General features: G+C 55.8%; 1 protein-coding gene across 1 annotated transcript in view; it reads left to right on the forward strand.

Moving 5' to 3' along the window:
* Positions 1-13,404, forward strand: part of LOC309395335 (exocyst complex component 6B-like) — a 70,135-nt gene extending 56,731 nt beyond the window's left edge. Inside the window, exons 13-14 of the mRNA XM_081959482.1 lie at positions 7,706-7,818; positions 9,887-13,404. Coding sequence (XP_081815608.1) covers positions 7,706-7,818; positions 9,887-10,016 — 243 coding nt within the window. The 3' untranslated portion in view covers positions 10,017-13,404. The remainder of the gene's footprint in view (positions 1-7,705; positions 7,819-9,886) is intronic.
* The last annotated feature ends 6,431 nt before the right edge of the window (positions 13,405-19,835 follow it).

Consider the following 19,835-nt stretch of genomic DNA (forward strand, 5'->3'; position numbering starts at 1 on the left):
CTGGAAGGGGCCTTGGAGGTCTTCTAGTCCAGCCCCTTCCTCAAGCAGGAGAGCTTATGCCATTCCAGGTCTTTTCTTAAAAGCCTCCCGTGTTGGAGCCCCTGGAGGCAAGTGGCCCCAGCTCCAGAAGGGTTCCTCTTTGTGACCTCTGGAGGGCCCAGGCCGCTGCTCCTGGGGAGTGAGGCTGCAGGCAGGCTGGGCAATCCCCTGATGGGCACGGACAAGTTCCAGGAGGCTCCTTGGAGGATTGGCTGGCATTGGGGGTAGCTGCAGGTCGAGGCCAATTGCTAGCCGACCTCCCAGAGTGCCTGTCCACCTCACTGACTCCCTGCTTTCTGGGGTGCAGCTGTGCGGCACCTCTTAAACTGCCACTTGAGTGTCGGGTGACATGAGGCTTATCTGAGGAGGCTTTCTCAGTGGAAGAGATGGCAGAGACCCATCACTGAAGGAGAAGATTCGGAGCTCAGGTTGAAGTCAGGGCTCCCTGGGCCTCTCTGAGCGTGGTGGTTTTCTTGCAGACGTTTCATGACCCAACTAGGTAGCTTTATCAGTGCTAGAGGGGAGTGGGATTTGCAGGGGGGAGGAGGAGGAGGAGGAGGAGGAGGAGGAGGAGGACTGTCCGGTCCTTGATGGTCTAAAAGGTTGGCTGTTTTCTTGAAGACGTTTCTTGACCCAAACTAGGCAACATTGTTATCACTAACCCTGATGAGGTTCCCTAGTTGAGCCAGGAAACAACTGCCGGGAAAAAACAAGCTCCCCCCCCTCCTCCTCCCTGCAAACCCTCCTCCCTTCTGGCACTGATGATGTGTCCTAGTTGGGTCATGAAACATCTGCAAGGAAGCCACCCAGCTCAGAGAGCCCCCAGGGACCCTTAATTTCAACCCTTCCTTGAGCCCAGGGGGTGTCTGCCATCTCTTCCGCTCAGCAAGCCTCCCCCCCATCCCTTGGGCTCAGGACAGGCGGGGTCCCGGTGCAGCCCCCTCCCCCTTGCCTCCCTTTGCCTCTTGCCCACTCCCTGACTTTGCCCACCCGGCCAGATCCTCCTTGCCCCAGGGCTCCCCTCCCCTGGGCTGCGTCTCCTTGGAGGAGGCCACGGAAGGAGGCCGGGGCTGAGCGCTCGCAGCCCCCTCCCCCTTGCTGGCCCTTGGCCGCTTCCACCGGAGTGTTTAGAAACGCTCAGTGAGCGCGCCAGAGAGAGCAGCGAGCAAGTTCAAGGCAAGGTGAAACTCTCGGGAGACGATCGGAAAGTTCAGGCGGAGGTGACGGCAGCCGCTGCAGTTTCACACAGACTGCCTGGGGTGAGCGGGAGGTCACCCCTTCCCCTGTGCCCTGCCCTCTCCCGGTAAACAAAGGCAACCTGCCATTCACAAGGAACTTGGCACCCTCGACCGGGAGCCGGGCACGGGGGCAGCCCAGCCCGGCTCTTTGGCAGGTACACCGTGCCAGGAAGGAAGAGGGGGCCTGTCGCTTTTCCTCCTCGGGCTGCCCTGGACTGTGCCCAGGGCACCCTCTCTATGTGCCAACCTTCAGCCGAATAGCCTAAGTCAAGGCTCTCCCAACTCGGCCTCTTGAAGACTTGTGAACTTCAACTCCCAGAATTCCCCAACTGGTGCATGCTGGGAGTTGAAGTCTTCCACAAGTCTTCAAGTGGCCGAGTTTGGAGACTGGAGCTGAACGGCTCCTGGCCCTGAGATGCAGGTAGGCACAAAGCTTTGGGCAAGCGCGACCCTTGCGCATTCATTTCAGCCTGCCAGACCGGAGGGAGCGGGTGCCAGGTCAGAGGGTCCCAGCATTGGAGGGGAATCCCTTCATCATTGGTCCAAGGCCCTGACTTCCTCCCTCTCGCCCCTCCTCCTCCTCCTCTTCCTCCTCCTCCTCCAGCCCCTCCTGGCTCTCCTCGCAGGTGCAGCCGAAAAATGGTTGTCAGCCGACTTGTTTCAGTGATAACTTTGAACGGTCACTGAATGAATGGTTGCAAGTTGAGGAACTGCCTCGAGTAGGTCCATAGTTCCCCAGATCTTCCTTCACCCGTTTGTCAATAGGAGAACTGAGTTCATTAAAATCCAGTTTGAACCCAAGACCCAGCTTGGCCCCTGCTTTCTTTCCCCTCCCAGCGTGACCTTCATTCTTCTGTACTCTTCTCCTTCCTCTTCCCTTTCCTCCTCCTCCTCCTCTCTTCCTCCTCTCCCCCTTCACCTCCTCCATCATCCCTTTTGTCCTTCCCTTCTCGTTCATTCTTTCCGTAAGTGCAAAACTGTTTTGGGCCCCTGGTGAACGAAGGAAACAGAGTCGCCCGCAGCTTCCAAAGGAGATCCACCATCCCAGCCTTCTCCCAATGCAGCCCGAGCCTTTCTTGGAAGGAAGAAGGAGCCCCTCCTCTTGGGTCATTGGGGAAGTCGTCTCTCAGGCTGTCCTTCTTAGCTCTTTCTGATCCTGGGCTCCCTAGGGAATAGCCCTGGGGGGCAAGGCTGCCACTGGCCAGACTGAGTGCCTGCCAATTGGCTGCTCTGTTCCCCCCCCCACGCCCCAACTCCTGTTTTTTGTTTCTCTGTCCTTCTCCGCTGACCGAGATAGGCACACAGACGTCCGGGCAAAGGTCAAGATCCCCGTTGCCCTTCTTCTGCCCCCTGGGCACAAGGGGCCTCTGCTGGCACGTGCTGCCTGCAGGGGGTGGGGCTGGGGAGGAGGCAAGGGGGCTGCCAGCTGTAGAGGCTGCTCTGCAAAGGGGGGGTGGGGCAGGGGCAGATTGGAAAAATCCCTTGGAGGCCAGGAGGGGAAAGAGGAGACAGTCCCCTCAACTGGCAGGCTGCTTCCCTTTCCTGGACTGATTTGCTGGGAACCTTTTCCCTCTTTCCCCCATTTTCCCTGGAGCCAGAGGAGGCTGGTGGAAGGGGGCCCTAGATGCCAGGAGACTTTGGCGGCAGCTGCTGCCCTGCACTTCGGGGGCAGTGGGTGGAAAGACTGGTGGGTTGGAGGAGGACCAGGGAGAAGCAGGACTTCTCCGCCCCACCTCCACCCCCCTGGCCAGGGATGGAGGCAGTCCTGGCCTCCTAGCCCCTCCCTCCTCATGGGACTCCTGTGGCTGATGGGGGAAGAGAGGAGCCACGGCCTCCATCCCAGAGGAGAAGCAGCTCTGGACTCGGCTCCTGTGGGTGGACGTCTCAATAGCCATAACGATAGCACTTAGGCTTATATTTGACCGCCCTTGGAAGGAGGGAAGGCTGAGACAGGATCGAACTGCTAACAGTCAGCAGAATTAGTCTGCATTCTAACCACTGTGCCACTGTGGATGGATGGATGGATGGGTAGATAGATACAACTAGATAGATAGATAGATAGATAGATAGATAGATAGATAGATAGATAGATAGAGACAGACAGACAGACAGACAGACAGACAGACAGACAGACAGACAGACAGACAGACAGACAGACAGACAGCAATAGTAATGGCAATAGCCCTTAGACTTATATATCGCTTCACAGCCTTCTCTAAGCAGTTTAGAGAGTCAGCCTCTTGCCCCAGCAATCTGGGTCCTCATTTGACTGACCTTGGAAGGAGGGAAGGCTGAAAATTGCCAGGTTGGAGACCCTGGTGTCCTAAACGTGAACTAGCAAAGCACCCCCATTGGTTCCTTGATTGATTTTGTTCAATTTCTATGCTCTTCCTCCCGCCTGGGAGGGGATTTGGATACCAAAGCTCAGGGGAGGATTCTCCCAAGGACACTCAGGTTGCCCCGTGGCAATCACACTTTGGCGCTAGCAGAAATAGCAGCAGTCTCTCCTGGGAATAAATTACAATCATTTGCAGACGGAACAAATGTAAGAGGCTTCTATGCTGTATGTGGGAGTGCACGTGTGGATATTTCTGGACTCCGTTCACTGGAAAACTAATAAAGACAGAAGACTAAAAAAACAGGCCCAGGAGCGCCTCCAAAAATAACGCAGTTGGGAGAGAGAAGGATGTGGCTCGACCAAAGGCTTCCCGCGACTCCCCTCCCTGCTCCAGTCAGAATACAGAATAGCAGAGTTGGAAGGGACCTTGGAGATCTTCTAGTCCAGCCCCTCGCTCAGGCAGGGAAAAGAAACCATTTCAGAAAAGTGGCTGCCAGTCTCGAAAAAACTTCCAGTGATGGAACAGCCACAATTTCTGGTGGCAAGCTGTTCCACTGATTAATTGTTATGACTGTCAAGGAAGCTTTTCCTTAGTTCCACGTTGCTTCTCCCCTTGATTAGTTTCCACCCATTGCTTCTTGTTCTGCCTTCAGATGCTTTGGAGAATAGTTTGATGCACTCTTCTTTGGGGCAGCCTGTCAGATATCGGAAGAGGGCTACTGTGTCATCCCTAGTCCTTCTTTCATTGAGCTAGGCAGAATTCCTGCAGCCCTTCTTCTGATGTTTTAGTCTCCTCTTTGTTGCTCTTCTCTGCCCGCTTTCTAGAGTCCACTTCTTTTTTACACCGTAGTGACCAAAACTGGATGCCGGATTCCAAGTGTGGCCTTTCCAAGGCTTTATAAGGTGGAACGAACACTTCAGCTGATCTTGATTCCATCCCTCTGTGAAGCAGCCCAGGGCTGGGTTAAGCCAGTATGGATTACCGTCTCTTGACTCTGGAAGCCTTTTGTGGGTTGTTTGAGGGCGTAAACAGATGCCTTCGCCCTGCTGGGCACTTGGGGAGGCAGCTCCCTTCATTAGCCTCGGCCTTGGCCCCTGGAGGCCGTGTGGACTCTGACTCCCAGCATTCTGGCTGGGGAATTCTGGGAGTTGAACTCCAGGCGCCTTGAAGTGGCCACGGTTGAGCCACAGTGGATGAGGCAGCCTTCCTCTTCTTCCTCCTGGCTCTGCTTCAGCCTCTGGAGCTGCGTGTAGCAGAAGGACCCTGCTGGCAGGAAGGCTTAGGAGCTGCTGCAACCTCTGGAAGCCCCTTCTCCAGCAAAGACCCTCCCCTGGGAGCTAGTGCCACTGTGGAATAGGGCCTGAATAATAGGATGCCAGAGTTGGAAGGGGCCTTGGAGGTCTTCTAGTCCAGCCCCAAGGGCCACTCCAGACCAAGGGCTATCTAATCTCTTCTTGAAGACCTCCAGTGATGGATCACCCACAGCTTCTGGAAGGGTAGATGAGGAGTAGGTCCTGTTTGCAGCCTGCCCTCCTCCGACCCTCCTCGGAAGGCACTTGTGACCTTAGCTCCGTTCTCAAGGGGGCTGCCACCCCTCCATGCAAACGCAGCCTCTTTCTGAACCAAGGAGGAGGGTCCTGGGAACCAGAGCAGGGGGGGGGGATTTGCCTGTCTGCAGCCCCTCCAGAGGGGAATGGCTGGAGCCAAAATTCAGCCTATTTGGAAGGAAGGTGGATGAGGTGGCGTAAAGCTCAGAGGGGGGGCTGTTGTGCTGTGACCAGACGCAGCCCCCTCCCCTGCCTTCCTCGGAGGAGCTCCCGTGTTTCCCCCTGCAGGGACTGCTGGAGCTGCCCCGTGAGCCAGTCCGGCCAGACTCTCCCTGAGGGCCTTCCTGTGGGCAAGGGCTGCCCTGGGTGGGTTCCCCTTTCTGCTCATTGCTTCTGTGATCTGAATGTCCTTCTGGGCATCTCTTCCCTGCAGGGGGAGCCGGGCGTTGGGGGCAGCCGGTGGTGCTGGGCTGCGGTTTCTTCCCTTGGGTTCCTGTAATCTCACTTCATAAATGAAAGTGTCCCGTCTGAGCGAAAGGGAAGAGCCCTTCCCAGAGAGCCTGCCCAGACCCCACCCCCACTGCCCCAAAAGGAGGACGCTGGGCGCCCTGGGGAGCTCAGGGCTGCAGCTTTGCTGCCTGGGGGATTCTGGGAATTGAAGTCCAGAAGTCTTCCACTTGTCAAGGTTGGAGACCCCTGGCTGCCCTCTTGCCCCTCCAGTCAGCTGCTCTCAGTTGACCCCTTTCCTTTCAGAAGCTGGGCCAGCCGCCTGAGATCGTCCCACCTCCTCAGATCCATGGTCAAAAGAGCTTAGAAGGAGGGAGGGAGAGAAAGGAAGAAAAGAGGGAGAGACTGGGAAAGAAAGGAAGAAACGCTCAGCGTATAGATGGGTCCAGCTGCCCTGCCTCCCCTCTGTCACTACCTCCAGGTCTCTTTCCCCAAATCCCATCCAGGTTGCAAGTGACTCCTGGCCAGGAGGCTTCGGGGGGGGGGGGGGAGTGAGAAGGAACCTGGTTTCTTCATCCCGGGGGGGGGGGGGGCAGGGCTGCCGTCCTCCCTGCTGCAGGCCAGGCTTCCCTCCCTGGCCAAGCTGGCTGATGGGGTGGGCAGTCCTTCCCAAGGAGGGGTGTGTGCTTGCCTGGGCTTGTCCGCTCTTCTCTCCAGGGTGATGGATGGCCAGGCAGAGCCAGCTCTCCGGCTGCAGGAATTAACGGCATTGCATAATCTTTATTTTGGAAGCTGTCCCAGCAGGTAGTGGCTGGGTCGTCCTCACCAAAGACCCTCCCCCTCCCTCCCCCACTTAGGAGGTGAAAAGTTGAAGGGAGAAAGTCCCCATTTCTGGGCCGCATAAATTCTCCTGCCCTTGTCAGGCCCCCCAGCCCAGTTGTGTTGTGGCAGCCGCTCTCCACGCGCGGAGAAACATGGCCCCGGAAGGAGGGGGGGCAGCCCAGCCGCAGAGCCCTCCCCGCCCGCCACGTGTCCACAAGATGGATGGGCTGCGGGAGGGCAGGGCTGCCGGCCATCCATCACCCCTGTCTCTCTGCGGGTGTTTGCTGGCCGAGGGTGGACTCTGAATAAGAAGAGCTGGAAGGGACCTTGGAGGTCTTCTAGCCCAACCCCCTGCTTAAGCAGGAGACCCTCTGCCATTTCAGACATCTCCAGTCTCTTCTTAAAAACATAAGAAAACTTCCAGTGACGGAGCATTCACAGCCTCCGAAGGCAGTCGTACCACTGGTTAGATGAAAGTGGCCACATTCGGAGACCCCTGACCTGGATCAGGGAGGCTGCAGCTCCGTCCTCTCTGGCCACCGAGGACGTGACGTCCAGCCTGCTGCTTCTCCCCTCTTCTGCCTCAAGAGGAAGCCATGGGTTGATCTCGGTTTGTCGGTTTCCATTTTTCCAGCTGGATTTATGTAGAATCTTGCACACACACAAAAAACCCCTGGAGCTCCCCAAAGATCCTCTAGCCAGCTTGCCCATTGCTGGAGAGTCTTCTCGGCAGGAAATGGGGCCTGTTCAGCCCCACAGAGAAGGGATCCAGGGTCAGGGGTGGAGAGTCCACTCATTTTGCTCAGGGGGCTGCTGTCCATTCAAGGTGCCTATGCAGAGCCTCCACCATCCAGTTGTGCCTTTTCCAAAAGGCCACTGGGCTTTCTTGGTTATTTTACTTGAAAAGGTTTTGCTTCTCATCCAGGAAGCTTCTTCAGCTCTGGGTGAGGGTTGAACTGAAGAAGCTTCTTGGATGAGAAGCGAAACCTTTCCAAAAAGGGGACAGAGAACCCAAGAAAGTCCAGTGGCCTTTTGGAAAAGCTGCTCTGGGATGGCCACCCTAGAGTTTTAGCCTTCAACGAAACCTGTGGTGAGAACCTAGGTGAGGCCTGGGGTTGACTCCCGAGGGAGGGGGAGGCCTTTGCTCAGCTGCCTGCCTTCTGCTATGCTGTCCCAGTGGGAGGGAGGGGCCAAAGACCCCTTTTAGGGGTTTTGAAGGACAGCCTCTCAAGCCTTCCAAGGCTCGCTCAGTGCCCCTCTTTTCCTCTCTCAGCTGCTGGACCTCTTCCTCCAGTGGGACTGGTCGACGTACCTGGCCGACTACGGGCAGCTCAACTGCAAGTACCTCCGGGTGAATCCGACGACTGCACTGGCCTTGCTGGAAAAGTAGGTCTCTCCTTCCGGGCACTGGCAGAGCCCTGCTTGCTGCTCACTCTTTGCCCAGGCTGCCTGTGGAGGGGGGCAGGGGGGCAGGGGGGCAGGGGCACTACGGCTGGCTCTGGGACGGGCCCAGCCTTGCACGAGAGCTTCTGCTTAGGGTGAGGCTGCATGTGGGGGTGCAGGTGCCCCTGGTTGTGTCCTCAAATACCGGAATGCTGCTCTCGCGTCCTCCTGGTCCTTCTTCTTTCTCGACCGGCCGTACACAATTCCTGCAACTGTCCTTCCTATGTTTTAGTCTCCAGGCCTTTGACCCTCTTAGTTGCTCTTCTTTGCATTTTTCCCAAAGTCTCCACATCTTTTCTGTAATGGGGGGACCAAAACTGGATGCCGGGTTCCGGGTGTGGCCTTCCTGAGGCTTTAGAAAGATTTGGGTCCTATCCCTCTGTTAATGCTGCCTAGGATTGCATTGGCTTTTCTGGCCGCTGCACACACGGCCGGCTCCTGTTGAAGGGGTCGTCCACTAGGACTCCGAGCTCCCCCTCACAGTGACTGTTGGGCCACTCGGTGTAGATGGCGGGGCTTTTCTGTGGGGGGTCTGCCGTTCCTCCCTGGGTGGCCAGACCCTCCCTGGGTGGCCCCTGGACCGGGTGGGGCAGAAAGGGGTTGAGCTGCCAGAGGAGTGCCTTGGCTTGGCTGCAGGGCTGGGTGGCCATTGGGGCTCTTCGGGACCAAGTAGGGGGCTGTGGGGCGGAGGGCAGCAGCCTGAGGTCCGGTAACCACAGGGCTTCCCTCCCTCCTTGGCCATGCTCCAAATCCCCCCTGGTCTTCAGGAGAAGCTGCAAGGCCCGGCCAGGCTGCTGCCCTTCCCTTGGCCTCTTCTGCACGCTGGGCAGCTTGCATGGCCTCTTGGTGGGAGCAGGTGACCCAGGAAGCAGGAGGGTCCGCTGTGCCAGCCACCACTTAACTTCTCCTTTGATTTATCTCTCCTTCCTCCCCATCCCTCCCTCCTCCTGGCAGGATCTCCCGAGAGTAAGTATGCGTGGGGCGGCTTCTCTGGCATCCTCAGCCTGTACAAAATGCCTCGTCCTGGACCTCCATCTCCCCCCCCCCTCCAGTCCTCTGATGCCCCAAAGGGGCTTTTTCCAAAAGGCAACTGGGGCTTCTTGTTTTTTTTCTTTGAAAACCTTTCACTTCTCATCCAGGAAGCTTCTTCGGTTCTCCCTCATTAGCGTTACAGCCAGAACCGAAGAAGCTTCTTGGAAGAAAAGCAAGAAAACCCAGGGGGCTTCTGGAGAAAGCAAGCAGGACCCTGGGTGACGGAGCATCTCCACAGACATCGAGCCAAAGGCTGGCGATCTCTCTGTGTGGACGGGACGGTTGGGGCTGAGCGTTTGGACCCACCACTTTCCCTGGTCATTTGTGGCATGGAGCCCCAATAGAACCTGCAAGGGATTGGTTCTGGCCAAGCCCTGCAATTCCTGACATTGATTTCAGACTGGGGGGCCTCCATCCACAGCATTTCCCCACTTCCGGTTTCCGGTCAGCGGTCAGAGCTCCTGAACTTGTCCGCGGGGGAGCGGACAGCCCAGGTTCCAGACTTGAGCTCCGCAAGAGGCGCTGAGCTCCAGTCCTTGCTTCAGCTCCTGCCCACCAGCAGAGTTTGAAAGCATGCGAATGCAAGTAGATAAATAGGTACCACTTACCTGCTGGGAAGATAGGAGCGTTCTGTGCGCTTCTCTGTATAGCCCTGCTGGAAGCCACCCCTGGGGGGAGGGTGTGCCGACCGCTTCAGTTCCTCTCCTAGTTTCCTGCCCGATAGACTTTCCAGGTGAGTCTCTCTCCACCTTGGCCACATGAAGATGGATGGACTTCAGCTCCCAGCATTCCCCACGGGTGGCATGGGTGGGACAAGCACAGCTTCTGGCGGGGAGACCCCTGACCCCTTTTGCTCCAGCTCTCCACAGGGAAGGTCCCCATAGCTCAAGAGCCCCTGCTTTGCCTGTGTGTGTGTGTGTGTGTGTCCGTCCATCCGTCCGTCCCTCTGCCTGACGGGTGTTTTTCCTGCCTGTCCCAGGATGAAGGACACCAGCCGCAAGAACAACGTCTTCGCCCAGTTCCGGAAGAACGAGAGGGACAAGCAGAAGCTGATTGAGGCCGTGGCCAAGCAGCTGCGCATCCTCATCAGCAGCAGCCACCACTCCTGAGGGGCCACGAGGCGCCTGGGGGCCCTGGGTGGGTGGAGGGGGGGCTTGCAGGGCGGGGCCTGTGCGCAGCGGCTCCAGGGAGGATCGGTGGGATGCAGCATGTGGGAGTGCTTAGTGGTGGCCCCCTCTCTGGAGAAGCCTGGCTCGCTTGGGAAAGAAGCCCAGAGCCCCCGAGAGCCTTCCTGGTAGGCCCAGGGGCCCATCAGCACTTCCGGGCCCCTAGACGCACCTTGGCAATGAAGCGCTAATGCAGGGCGTCCGACCTCGGCCACTTTAAGACTTGTGGACTTCAGTTCCCAGAATTCCCTGGTCAGCCTGGCTGGCTGGCTGGGGAATTCTGGGAGCTGAAGTCCACAAGTCTTGGGCGCTTCTGGTTTAAAGGGAACAATTGACACTTTCAAAGGGAAACACTTACAAGAAACACCCCTGTGGGGTGCCCAGACCCCTCCCCCCCTTTCAGCCCCCATTCTGTCTCCAGAAAGCCCCCTTCCTCCCTTCCTCCTTTGGCCCCATTTGAAACACAAACCGCTCTTCTTTTTTAAAAAAAGTGTGTGATCCATTTTTTAAAATCTGATTTCTCAGCTTTTGAGCAGCTCAGGAGGGGAAGCATTTTCCTCTTAAGACAAAGGGAATCGGAGCTCTTTAAAATAAACTCCTTGGAAAAAGGGAACTTTGTTTTGAAAACCCAAAACTCCAGTTTTTAAGGAAAGGAATGGATCTCTTGCAAGGGGAATCCCTTGTTTGGGCCTCTGGTTTTCTCCGCCATCGTTGGATCTAAGAATTCGGGACGGTGGACAACCCAGGCAGCAGAAGCCCCGTCCTTTGAAAGGGAGCAGCGGCTGCCCCCCCCCGACCCATAGGCCCCCCGGCCCCCCTTCCTTCTGCCTGCTTTTGTGCCAAGAACCCCCCTTTCCATGTGGCGAATAAGTCACGGTCGTAATTGGAATGGGGAGGAATATTACATCCTCCCCCATTGGATGTGACTGTCAGCTTCCCTCAAGCCAAGTAGCAGGGCAGCCGCCCCCTCCCCAAAAGTGTTTGCCCACAGACCACCCGGAGACCTCAAACGTGGGGATTTGTGGCCAGAGAGGACGGGGTCCATCTGCTGGCCATCTTGGCCCCTCCCTGTTGCCCCTGGCTCTAGTGACATTTCCTGGGGGGTCTGTGTGGAAGGGGCTAAAGAGGCCAAATTTGGAGAGCCCTGGAAGAGCTCATGGCAGGCAGCCAAGGCCCCTCCGTGGCTGTTGGGGCAAAGGCCTTTCCCAAAGGGCTGACCCTGACCCTGATCGGTCAGACAAGTGCCTTAGAAGAGCCTCAGCACAAGCCCACCTCCGGCTGACCCAGGGGGATCCTCCACCGTCCTGCCTTAGGGGCTTCTCTCTGCTGCTGAGCAACGGGAGATGGTCCCAGCGCATCGCAAAGGCCCTGAGACGGACACTCAGAGGCCAGGTCTCCCCTGGAGAAGGAAGGAAGGAGAGGAGAAAAAGCCCTCCGGCTCTCTTGGGTTGGATGAGTTGCTCAGCTCTCCTGGAGGTCCCCACCACTTGTGGGGCTTGACTGGGGTCCTCCTGGCTGCCATTCCTCCCCAGGGTCCGCCAGGGCCTCTTCTGGGAGTGAGGCATAGAGCTGGGGAAGGGGCATGGGGAGTCCCTCCTCTCTCCCTCTGGCCACATGGCTGTCTGTCTGCTGGGAGGACAGAGGGGGACCCAGAAGCCTCTGTAGTGTCCAGGTTCACGCCCAGACCAGGCAAAGCCTTCAGTGCCTCCAACCCTCTCCCCAGCCCTGGTTCAGCTGGAGCCACCCGAGGCCTCTGGGGCTGCTGGAGCTGATCCATGGGGGGGGGGCTGCTCCTTTTCCTTCCTCCTTTCCTTCCAGGCCAACCTGCCTTGTGAGTCACTTGCCCCAGTGAGGCGGCTCTCACCACGGAGGGGGGCCGGGACCGTTTGCAGGAAACGCACCTCTGAAGATGGGTCTGCCTGCTGGTCCCAGGGCCAAGCCCTTTGCCAGAGCTGCCCGCCCTCAAGGGGTCCTTTCTAAGCCCAGCCTGGTCTCTGGGCCCAAAGAGCCCCCAGCCGCCTCCTTTGCCTTATCCAGAGAAGGACAAGGGGAGTCACCTCCAACCTGCATCTTGTCCCACTCTGCCGGGCCTGACTTCTCTCTGCAGCAGCCCCAACAGCCCAGCCCGGCCCAGCCCACAGAACCGGCCTTTTGGCCCCTCAGGAGAGCGGCCGTAGGGAGCACGTCCGGCCCCTGCTGAGGCCGTCCCCTTTTGAGAGGGTCTGGCTCTCTGGAGGGAGGGGAAGGGGGGCTGATCCGGTTGGCCCTTGGTGGCTTCTTTTGGGCTGGGCCCTGCCCTCTCCAGCCGGTTCTAAGTAAAACTCCCGGCTTGTGGTGCCTCTTCCTCCTTAGGGAGATACGACCCTCACCCAGGAGAGGAAGCCCCTCAGACATTCTAGGGGTGCCCCTTGGGAAGGGCCTGTTCCCTGGAAGGGGGTCTCCCCCACTCCCCTCTCTCTGCCCATCCATTCCCCCAACCTTCTTGTGCCCTCTGAATTCGGAGCCAGGATTTGCCTTTGGCTGAAATGCCTCCCCCTCGTCTGAAGTGGGGTCCCCAGCCTTGGCAGCTTTAAGCCCTGGGGCTCCAACCCCCAGACTTCCTCCGCCAGCCCTGCGCCTCAAGGTTGCCACAGGTGGGGAGTCCTGGCCCAAAGAGGAAGGGTCTTCCCCGTCTTTTGTCTTCCCCATCGCAGGAGACCCTTCTTTCCAAGGCTTCTCTTGGCTTTTCCTGGGATAATTCTGGGTTGGAGGGGGGCAGGGCACCGGTCCGTGTGGGGTGGGGTCTTGGGGCCCCAACTTAAGGCAGGACCTGGCAGCCCTCCAGGCGTTGGCCACAACCCCCTCCTTGCACAAGCTGGCTTCCTGGCAGTTTGCCAGAGTTGCAGACGTTTCTCCCTCCACATTTTGAGCTTCCTTGGAATCAAATTTACAGGTTACTTTTTGAATCGGTGGCCAAGGAGGGGGCTGCAGTGGCTTAACTGGCCACAAACTGGGAAACCCCTTTGGATTCAGCCACAACGCCTGCCACACCCCAGCTTCTCAACGGGTCCCTTATGGATTAGGTGCATAAACACACTTTTCCGGTTAGCTATTTCGGGTGGATATTTCTCAAACTAAGGTGGGGAACACAGGTGACTTTTTTCTTTTGGCACAAGCTGTTGCACAAAGTGGAAAACTTGGGATTCGCATAAGGGACCCTCCCTGGCCACAGCAGGTAAAACGGGGGCTCTGGGGGTTCACCAATTAAACTGCGTTAAATAGTAGCATGTGGATTTGAACTGTACATATATATCCTCCTGTTGTAACTTTTATTAAAAGCTGTATGAATGTACCTGCTCGGACTGCTCCTCCTTTGCACTCCCTGTAGAAAGCAAGGAGTAAACCTCAAAGGGTTTGTGGCAGAGGTGGTGGTCCCCAGACATCATCCACAAAGGGCAACTGGACTTCCTTGGTTGTTTTCCCTTGAAGACATTTCTCTTTTCATCCAAGGAGCTTCTTCTGTTCTCTGGGACCCTTGGGAGCATCTTTGGGACAAGCACGGCCGTGGAGCTCTTCTGGAGCCTCTGAGCTGAGGGGACTCCAGCCACTCAGGGCTCTTCTCCCAGCCAAGGAGCCCCCAAGCCTCCTTGCAGGAGCCTCCTCTCCTCTGCCACCCGCTGGGCTTCTACACCAGCCGCCCCCCCGGAAGTCGCCCTCCCTTGTCCTGCTGGTCCAGACCAGGGCTCTCTGGCCCGCGGCCCCTTCGGAACCAAGCGACACAAGTGGAAGGCATGCGCGGGTGTGCAGCGTCCTTTGCACGAGCAGTGGACATTCCCATGTGCATGTGTGAAGCTCCGTTTGTGCAAATGGATCTGCACACACCTGCCACTCACCGAGGTCCATTTCCTCCCCCCAAAAAGCTGGGAAGGGGGGGGGGAGCCCTGGCCTAGACAGGTCCTCCTCCTGCAGCAGCCCCCCCTCTCCCCCCCCGGTGCCTGTATTAGGCCCGTATTAGGCCACCTAAGCGGATGAGGGCCTGGGTGAGCCATCCATCAGGCAGACGAGTCCATCCATTTTCCTGCCAGCTGGAATGCAATTAGGAAGGGCCGGCCGTAAATCATCTGGGCGCTCTGCCCCCTCCGTGCAGGACGGCTACTGTGCCAGGAGAGCCGGGTTGGCAAGTGGCAGGGCCGGCCGTGGGCTGGGGTCACGTTGCCTTCCCAAACGTTAAGCCGAGCCACGGATGACGAATGGCCGGCCTGCCGTCCCCTCCGAGGAGCCCATCCATCTCTCGGCTGACAGGGACGACTTATTGGAAAAGGGCCTGCGCGGGGCCATCGCTCAACGTCGCCCTGACAAAGAGGACTGTGAACGGCCCCCGCGGGCCCAGCACGGTCATCTGTTTCCATTAGGGCCTCTGCACTTGCAGCTCTGCTTGGGCACATGGCCCTCTCCAGCCCTGGCATCCTGTAGGCCTCCTGGGGGGAGGAAAGAGCCCGCGGGACAGTGGCTTCCTTTGGATACTTGAGGAGCGGCTGAGCAGGAACCAGCAGAACTGGACAGTTCCGGTCAAAGGTTATGATGGCAGGAGCATCCGAGGAAGGTCCTGGGATGGTCAGCGCCGACTCAGGGGCAGCAGAGCCACAGAAGGTGGGCAGAAGGGGTTGACCTTGGCACTTGGTGGACTCTTCTTGGAGCCTCCCAGTTTAATATAGAAAGAAATGCAGGGAGTTCTCTATTTAATTTCAATTCAATTTTCAATTTTATTTGATTTATAGACCGCCCCCTCTCCCTGAAGCGACTCGGGGCGGTGTACAGGCACACATTAAAAACCAAATACAAAGAATAAATACACTTAAAATCAAAATTAAACCTTAAAGCTGTACAGAATGGTAAAAATTAAAAAATCAACTTAAAACCAACCCCTAAAAATTTAAAAGTGCAGAATTGAGGGACTAAACTGGGATTAGGCCAGGCCAGCTAAACTGAACAGGTGGGTTTTAAGCTTCTTACGGAAGGAGCGGAGATCGGTGGTTGTTCTGATGTCAGGGGGGAGGGTCGGGCCCATCACAGAGAAGGCCCTACTCCTGGGCGTCGCCCGCTGGCACTGCCTCGTGGACGGTACCCGGAGAAGTCCCTCTCTGTGAGAGCGGATCGGCCGAAGGGATGTATGGGGCAGGATACGATCCCGCAAGTACCTAGGTCCTGTGCCATGAAGCGCTTTAAAGATTATTATTATTATTTATTATTTATTCACATTTCTAAACCGCCCCCTCTCCCAAAAAGGGATTATCGGGGATAATCAACACCTTGAAACGCACCCGGAAAGCCACAGGCAGCCAGTGCAGCCCGCGCAGGAGAGGTGTTACGTGGGAGTACCTAGAGATTCCCGCAATTGCCCGCGCGGCTGCATTCTGAACCAACTGCAGCCTTCGGGCGCATCTCAAGGGGAGCCTCATGTAGAGGGCATTACAGTAGTCCAGCCGGGACGTCACAAGCGCATGGGTGACTGTGCGGAGGGCGTTCCGGTCCAATAGGGGACGCAATTGGCGCACCAGGCGAACCTGGTGAAACGCCCCCCTTGCCACGGCCGTCACATGGTCATCCATTGACAGCCGGGCATCCAGGAGGACGCCCAAATTGCGTACCCGATCCACGGGGGACGTTTAAGACTAGTTGCTTAGCAACCTTCGCCTCCCACCTGCTTTCCCAAGAAACCCCGGCCCTTCCCTTCCTCTGTCCTTGCCTGGGGGAGAGCCAGGTAGCCAGAGGCTGTCCGGAAGCAGCCAATATCCTTGGGCTGAAGATCGGTGGAGGAAATCGATCATAAAGCCTTCACCAACTTGGCTGGACAGTAGAATTAGGATCAAATCCTTTACTGGCCACGTGTGATGGGGACACCCAAGGAATTTGTCTCCAGTGCATAAACTCACAGCGTACCTGCAAGCAGAAAGTGATAAATCACGATCAAGGGTTGGACTAGATGGCCTCCAAGGTCCCTTCCAGCTCTGTTCTTCAGCGTAGCCTCTGCTTTTGCCTCCGATAAGTTTCAGGAAGAGGCTCCCCAAGAGATCAGGGGAGACTCCGCCTTCCCTCCCAACCTCCGGCATGGAAAGGGGCCTTGCACACACTGGGATGAACTGGGGACGATTCACGGAAACCACCGAATTTGGGGAGGAGAGAAAAATGGAAAGAATCCAACTATTCCATAAAAACGGCAATGGAAGGCTGGAATGAAAGGGATTTAAAGGAGAATCAAGAGGATAAAAAGTTGAGAAATCAAATCCAGACTGACCCCGCCCCCCTTGAGTGGGTCACTGTCAAGTGGAGCCCCTCCCTCCTTCCCTCGGTCTGTTTGGGTGGGTGGGATTTCAGCCTTTCCTCCCAGCTGCAGGTGGAAAAGGGCCGGTCTGGAGTGGGACCCCCGACCCCTCTTCTTGCTCTGCTTGGGCTGCTGGCTCCCCCTCGCGCCCTCCGGCCCTTGGCCCTTCTCCCAGGGATCTGCCCCGGGGGGGTGGGGGTGGCGAGGAGTCCGCTAGGACCCCACAGCCCCCCACCCCACCCACGCCGCCACTCACGTCTCCCTTGAGCGCCCCCTGGCGGGGATGCCCGCAAACGGCTGCTGGGGGTGGGCGAACTTGGCCCGGCAGCAAAGCCCGAGTGGGCAGGTGGGTCAAGACGCCCCGCGACGCTGCTCGGGCTGGGAGGCGGGTCTCCGCTCGGGCTGGGAGGAGCCTCCCTTCCTGACCCCCCCCTCCCGTCCTGGTTTTTTCCCCTGCAAGTGCTGAAGGCCCCCTCCCCCCTTTGCCAGTCAGGGCGGAAAAGGGGCTCCGGCACAACCGTCCTCAGCCCCGAGCGCTGCGGGAGGATCCAGTCCCGGGACCGGTTCCCTCCTCGGCCGGCCACGGAAGGAACAAAGGACGGGCGGGAAGCGGAGCACGTGCGCCGCGGCTGAAAGCCTCTTCCTCCTCCGTCTGGCAGGCCGGAGAAACGGGCAAGAAAGAGGCGGCCGCTCAAAACTTTCCGGAGAAGATTATTTCCTCGGGGCGCCTGAAGGAGGGGCTCGACCCGATTCTGCTTCGCATTTCAGTCGAAAGCCTTTTTATTTAAGGGCCAAGTTGCCTGTCCTCATGGTTCTTTCTGCCAGGAGGAGGAGGAGGACTGTGGGGTCCTTGGTGCTGGGTTGCTTCTTTGCAGGCGTTTCTAGGTAACGCCATCAGTGCTAGAAGGGAGGGGGATTTGCGGAGGAGGGGGAGGACAGACGTTTCATGACCCAACTAGGTAACGTCATCAGTGCTAGAAGGGAGAAGGGTTTGTGAGGAAGAGGAGGATGCCTGTAGTCATAAAGGATGAAAAGTGCCATGAATGAGCTGGGGCTGAAAAGTCTTTTTCAGACAAAGCCTCCCTCTGCCATTCAGCCAGGCAGGACCCCTCCCCCCCCATCAGTCCATCCAATGAAGACAGTACCAATTACGGGCACAGCCCCTCCCCACTCCCCTGAGCCCCCCTCACAAGGGAGCAAGCAAGCAGCCAGATGCCCCTTCTGGAGGGAGGGGCTCTCCTATCCCCCACTCCTGGGAACAGTTATTGGGGGGGGAGTCTGTCTTGTGGACTTGTGGAGAACTCCCAGAATTCTCCAGCCAGCTAAGGTTGGAAACCCCCCCCTTAAGGGGAGACCACTCATGAGGGGGGGTGTCCTGAGAGGCCTGCTCAGTCTGGACTTTTCTGTTGCTAAGCGAGACAGTTGTTAAGCCCCATTTTTACAAACTTTCTTTTTTTTTAATTAAAGGTTTTAACAAATTTTACAAATATTACCCCTTCCCCTTCCCACCCTCCGACCCTCCCTCCCCCCGACCTCCGAGAGCAAAATACAGGGTATAAACATTTAACAACATTTAACAGTTAGCTTGCGCTAACATAAGCTAACTGACTTTAACATCCTACCTCCTCTTGTGCTTTAATTCCCCTTTTGTTAAGCTAACTTTAGGTAAATTGTAACATTCCTTGTGCCTTCACTCATAAGCTAATTGAAAATTTTTAGTCCGATATTTATTTTGAATATAGTCAATCCATCTTCTCCAGTCCAACTTATATTTCTCATCCGAATGGTCCTTCAAATATGCTGTAATTTTGGCCATCTCTGCTAGATTTACTACTTTTAGCGTCCATTCTTGAATAGTAGGCAATTCTTCCCTCTTCCAGTACTGCGCCACCAACAATCTTGCTGCCGTTGTTAAGTTCAAAATCAAATTAGTCTCTATAACTGTACAGTCTGAAACTATACCTAACAAAAACAACGGGGGGGGGGGGCTTTATCCTCTTTTTAAGTATATTTTGAATAACCATATTTTTATCGAAAATGCTTTGACTTTTTTGCAAGTCCACCATATATGATAATACGTAGCATCAGCACAATCACATCTCCGTAGCATCTTTCTTGCCACCATTGTAAAGTGAAACACTTCAGTCGTTAAGTTAATAACACGGTTGTTAAGTGAATATGGTTTCCCCATGGACTTTGCTTGTCAGAAGGTCGCAAAAGGGGATCACGTGATCCAGGGACACTACAACCGTTGTAAACCTGAGTCAGTTGCCAAGTGGTTGAATTTTGATCCCGTGACCCTGGGGAAATGCTGCAACGGCCATAAGAGTGAAAAACCGGTCATAAGTTGCCTTTTTCAGTGCTGTTGAATGGTCCCTTAACCTATGGAGGCTTCCCTGTACAGGTAGCTTAGAAGACGGCTTCAAAAGAGCTAAACTCCCCCTTACAATTACTTCCAAAATAAATACTTCCAAAGGGCACCTGTGGAAGAACATCAAATGCAGTTCAACCTCCTTTCATTGTTTTGAGGGGTTATGTTGCTTAAATGACCTTTTATATCCCTGGAATCACTAGGAGGAAAAAATTGTTTGAGGGACCAGAAAAATGGGATTCAGCCAGAAAACCTATTATGAAATGATTCTATATTTGAACTATTATTTTAACATTTATTTACAACATTTTTATTTTATTTTATTTTCTATACCAAGAAGTCAAAAGGTTAAGTTTGGAGAAGTGAAAATGATGTAGACTGTCAACAGGCCAGCAAGAGCATTGTTTTATTTTTAATGTTATGATCCTTGAGAGCTTTTCATCATTATAATATATATTTATTTTATTTTATTTATTAAATTTATTGGCCGCCCATCTTACCACTGGGTAACTCTGGGAGGTTTACAATATTAAAAAGATAAAACAATATAAGTAAAATGCTGCAAAAATAGAAATACGTAAAATACAATATACTGTTCTGATATGGATCCACTTGGAGATCACCCGAGCGGAATTGGGAATGGTGTCCAGAAACCGTATCCCATTCTCATTCTTCCGGCCATTTCTCCGAAGCTCCGTTCTTCTTCAAAGGCGCTGGGGACCATTTCTCCCAAGGGATTCAGCCGGCCTCAAGGAATGCCCGTCCTTGGTCTGCGCATCTGGGAGAGACGGAGGGATTTCGCCACTTGCCCCTTTCACGTCTCTGGCTGTTGTCTCTCAATCACCCGAGCGGGATTCATTTGCTCAAACAGGTGTGTAAGTGGGCACAGAGCAGACAATAACCTCATAAGTGCTGGCTACGGGAAAGGAAGCACGGGCATAGAACGCGGTTCAAAAGATCCCGACAGAAAACCAAGTTGTGTATTGTGCCATTTGCAGAAGGTCATCTTTTTTTTGTGCATCCTCTGACCAAGAGGCCAAACGTTTATTTGCTAAGTCTTTCTTTCTTTCTTTCTTTCTTTCTTTCTTTC

Source organism: Natrix helvetica, assembly GCF_964273705.1.
Source record: "Natrix helvetica genome assembly, chromosome: 7".
NCBI classification, from domain to species: domain Eukaryota; kingdom Metazoa; phylum Chordata; class Lepidosauria; order Squamata; family Natricidae; genus Natrix; species Natrix helvetica.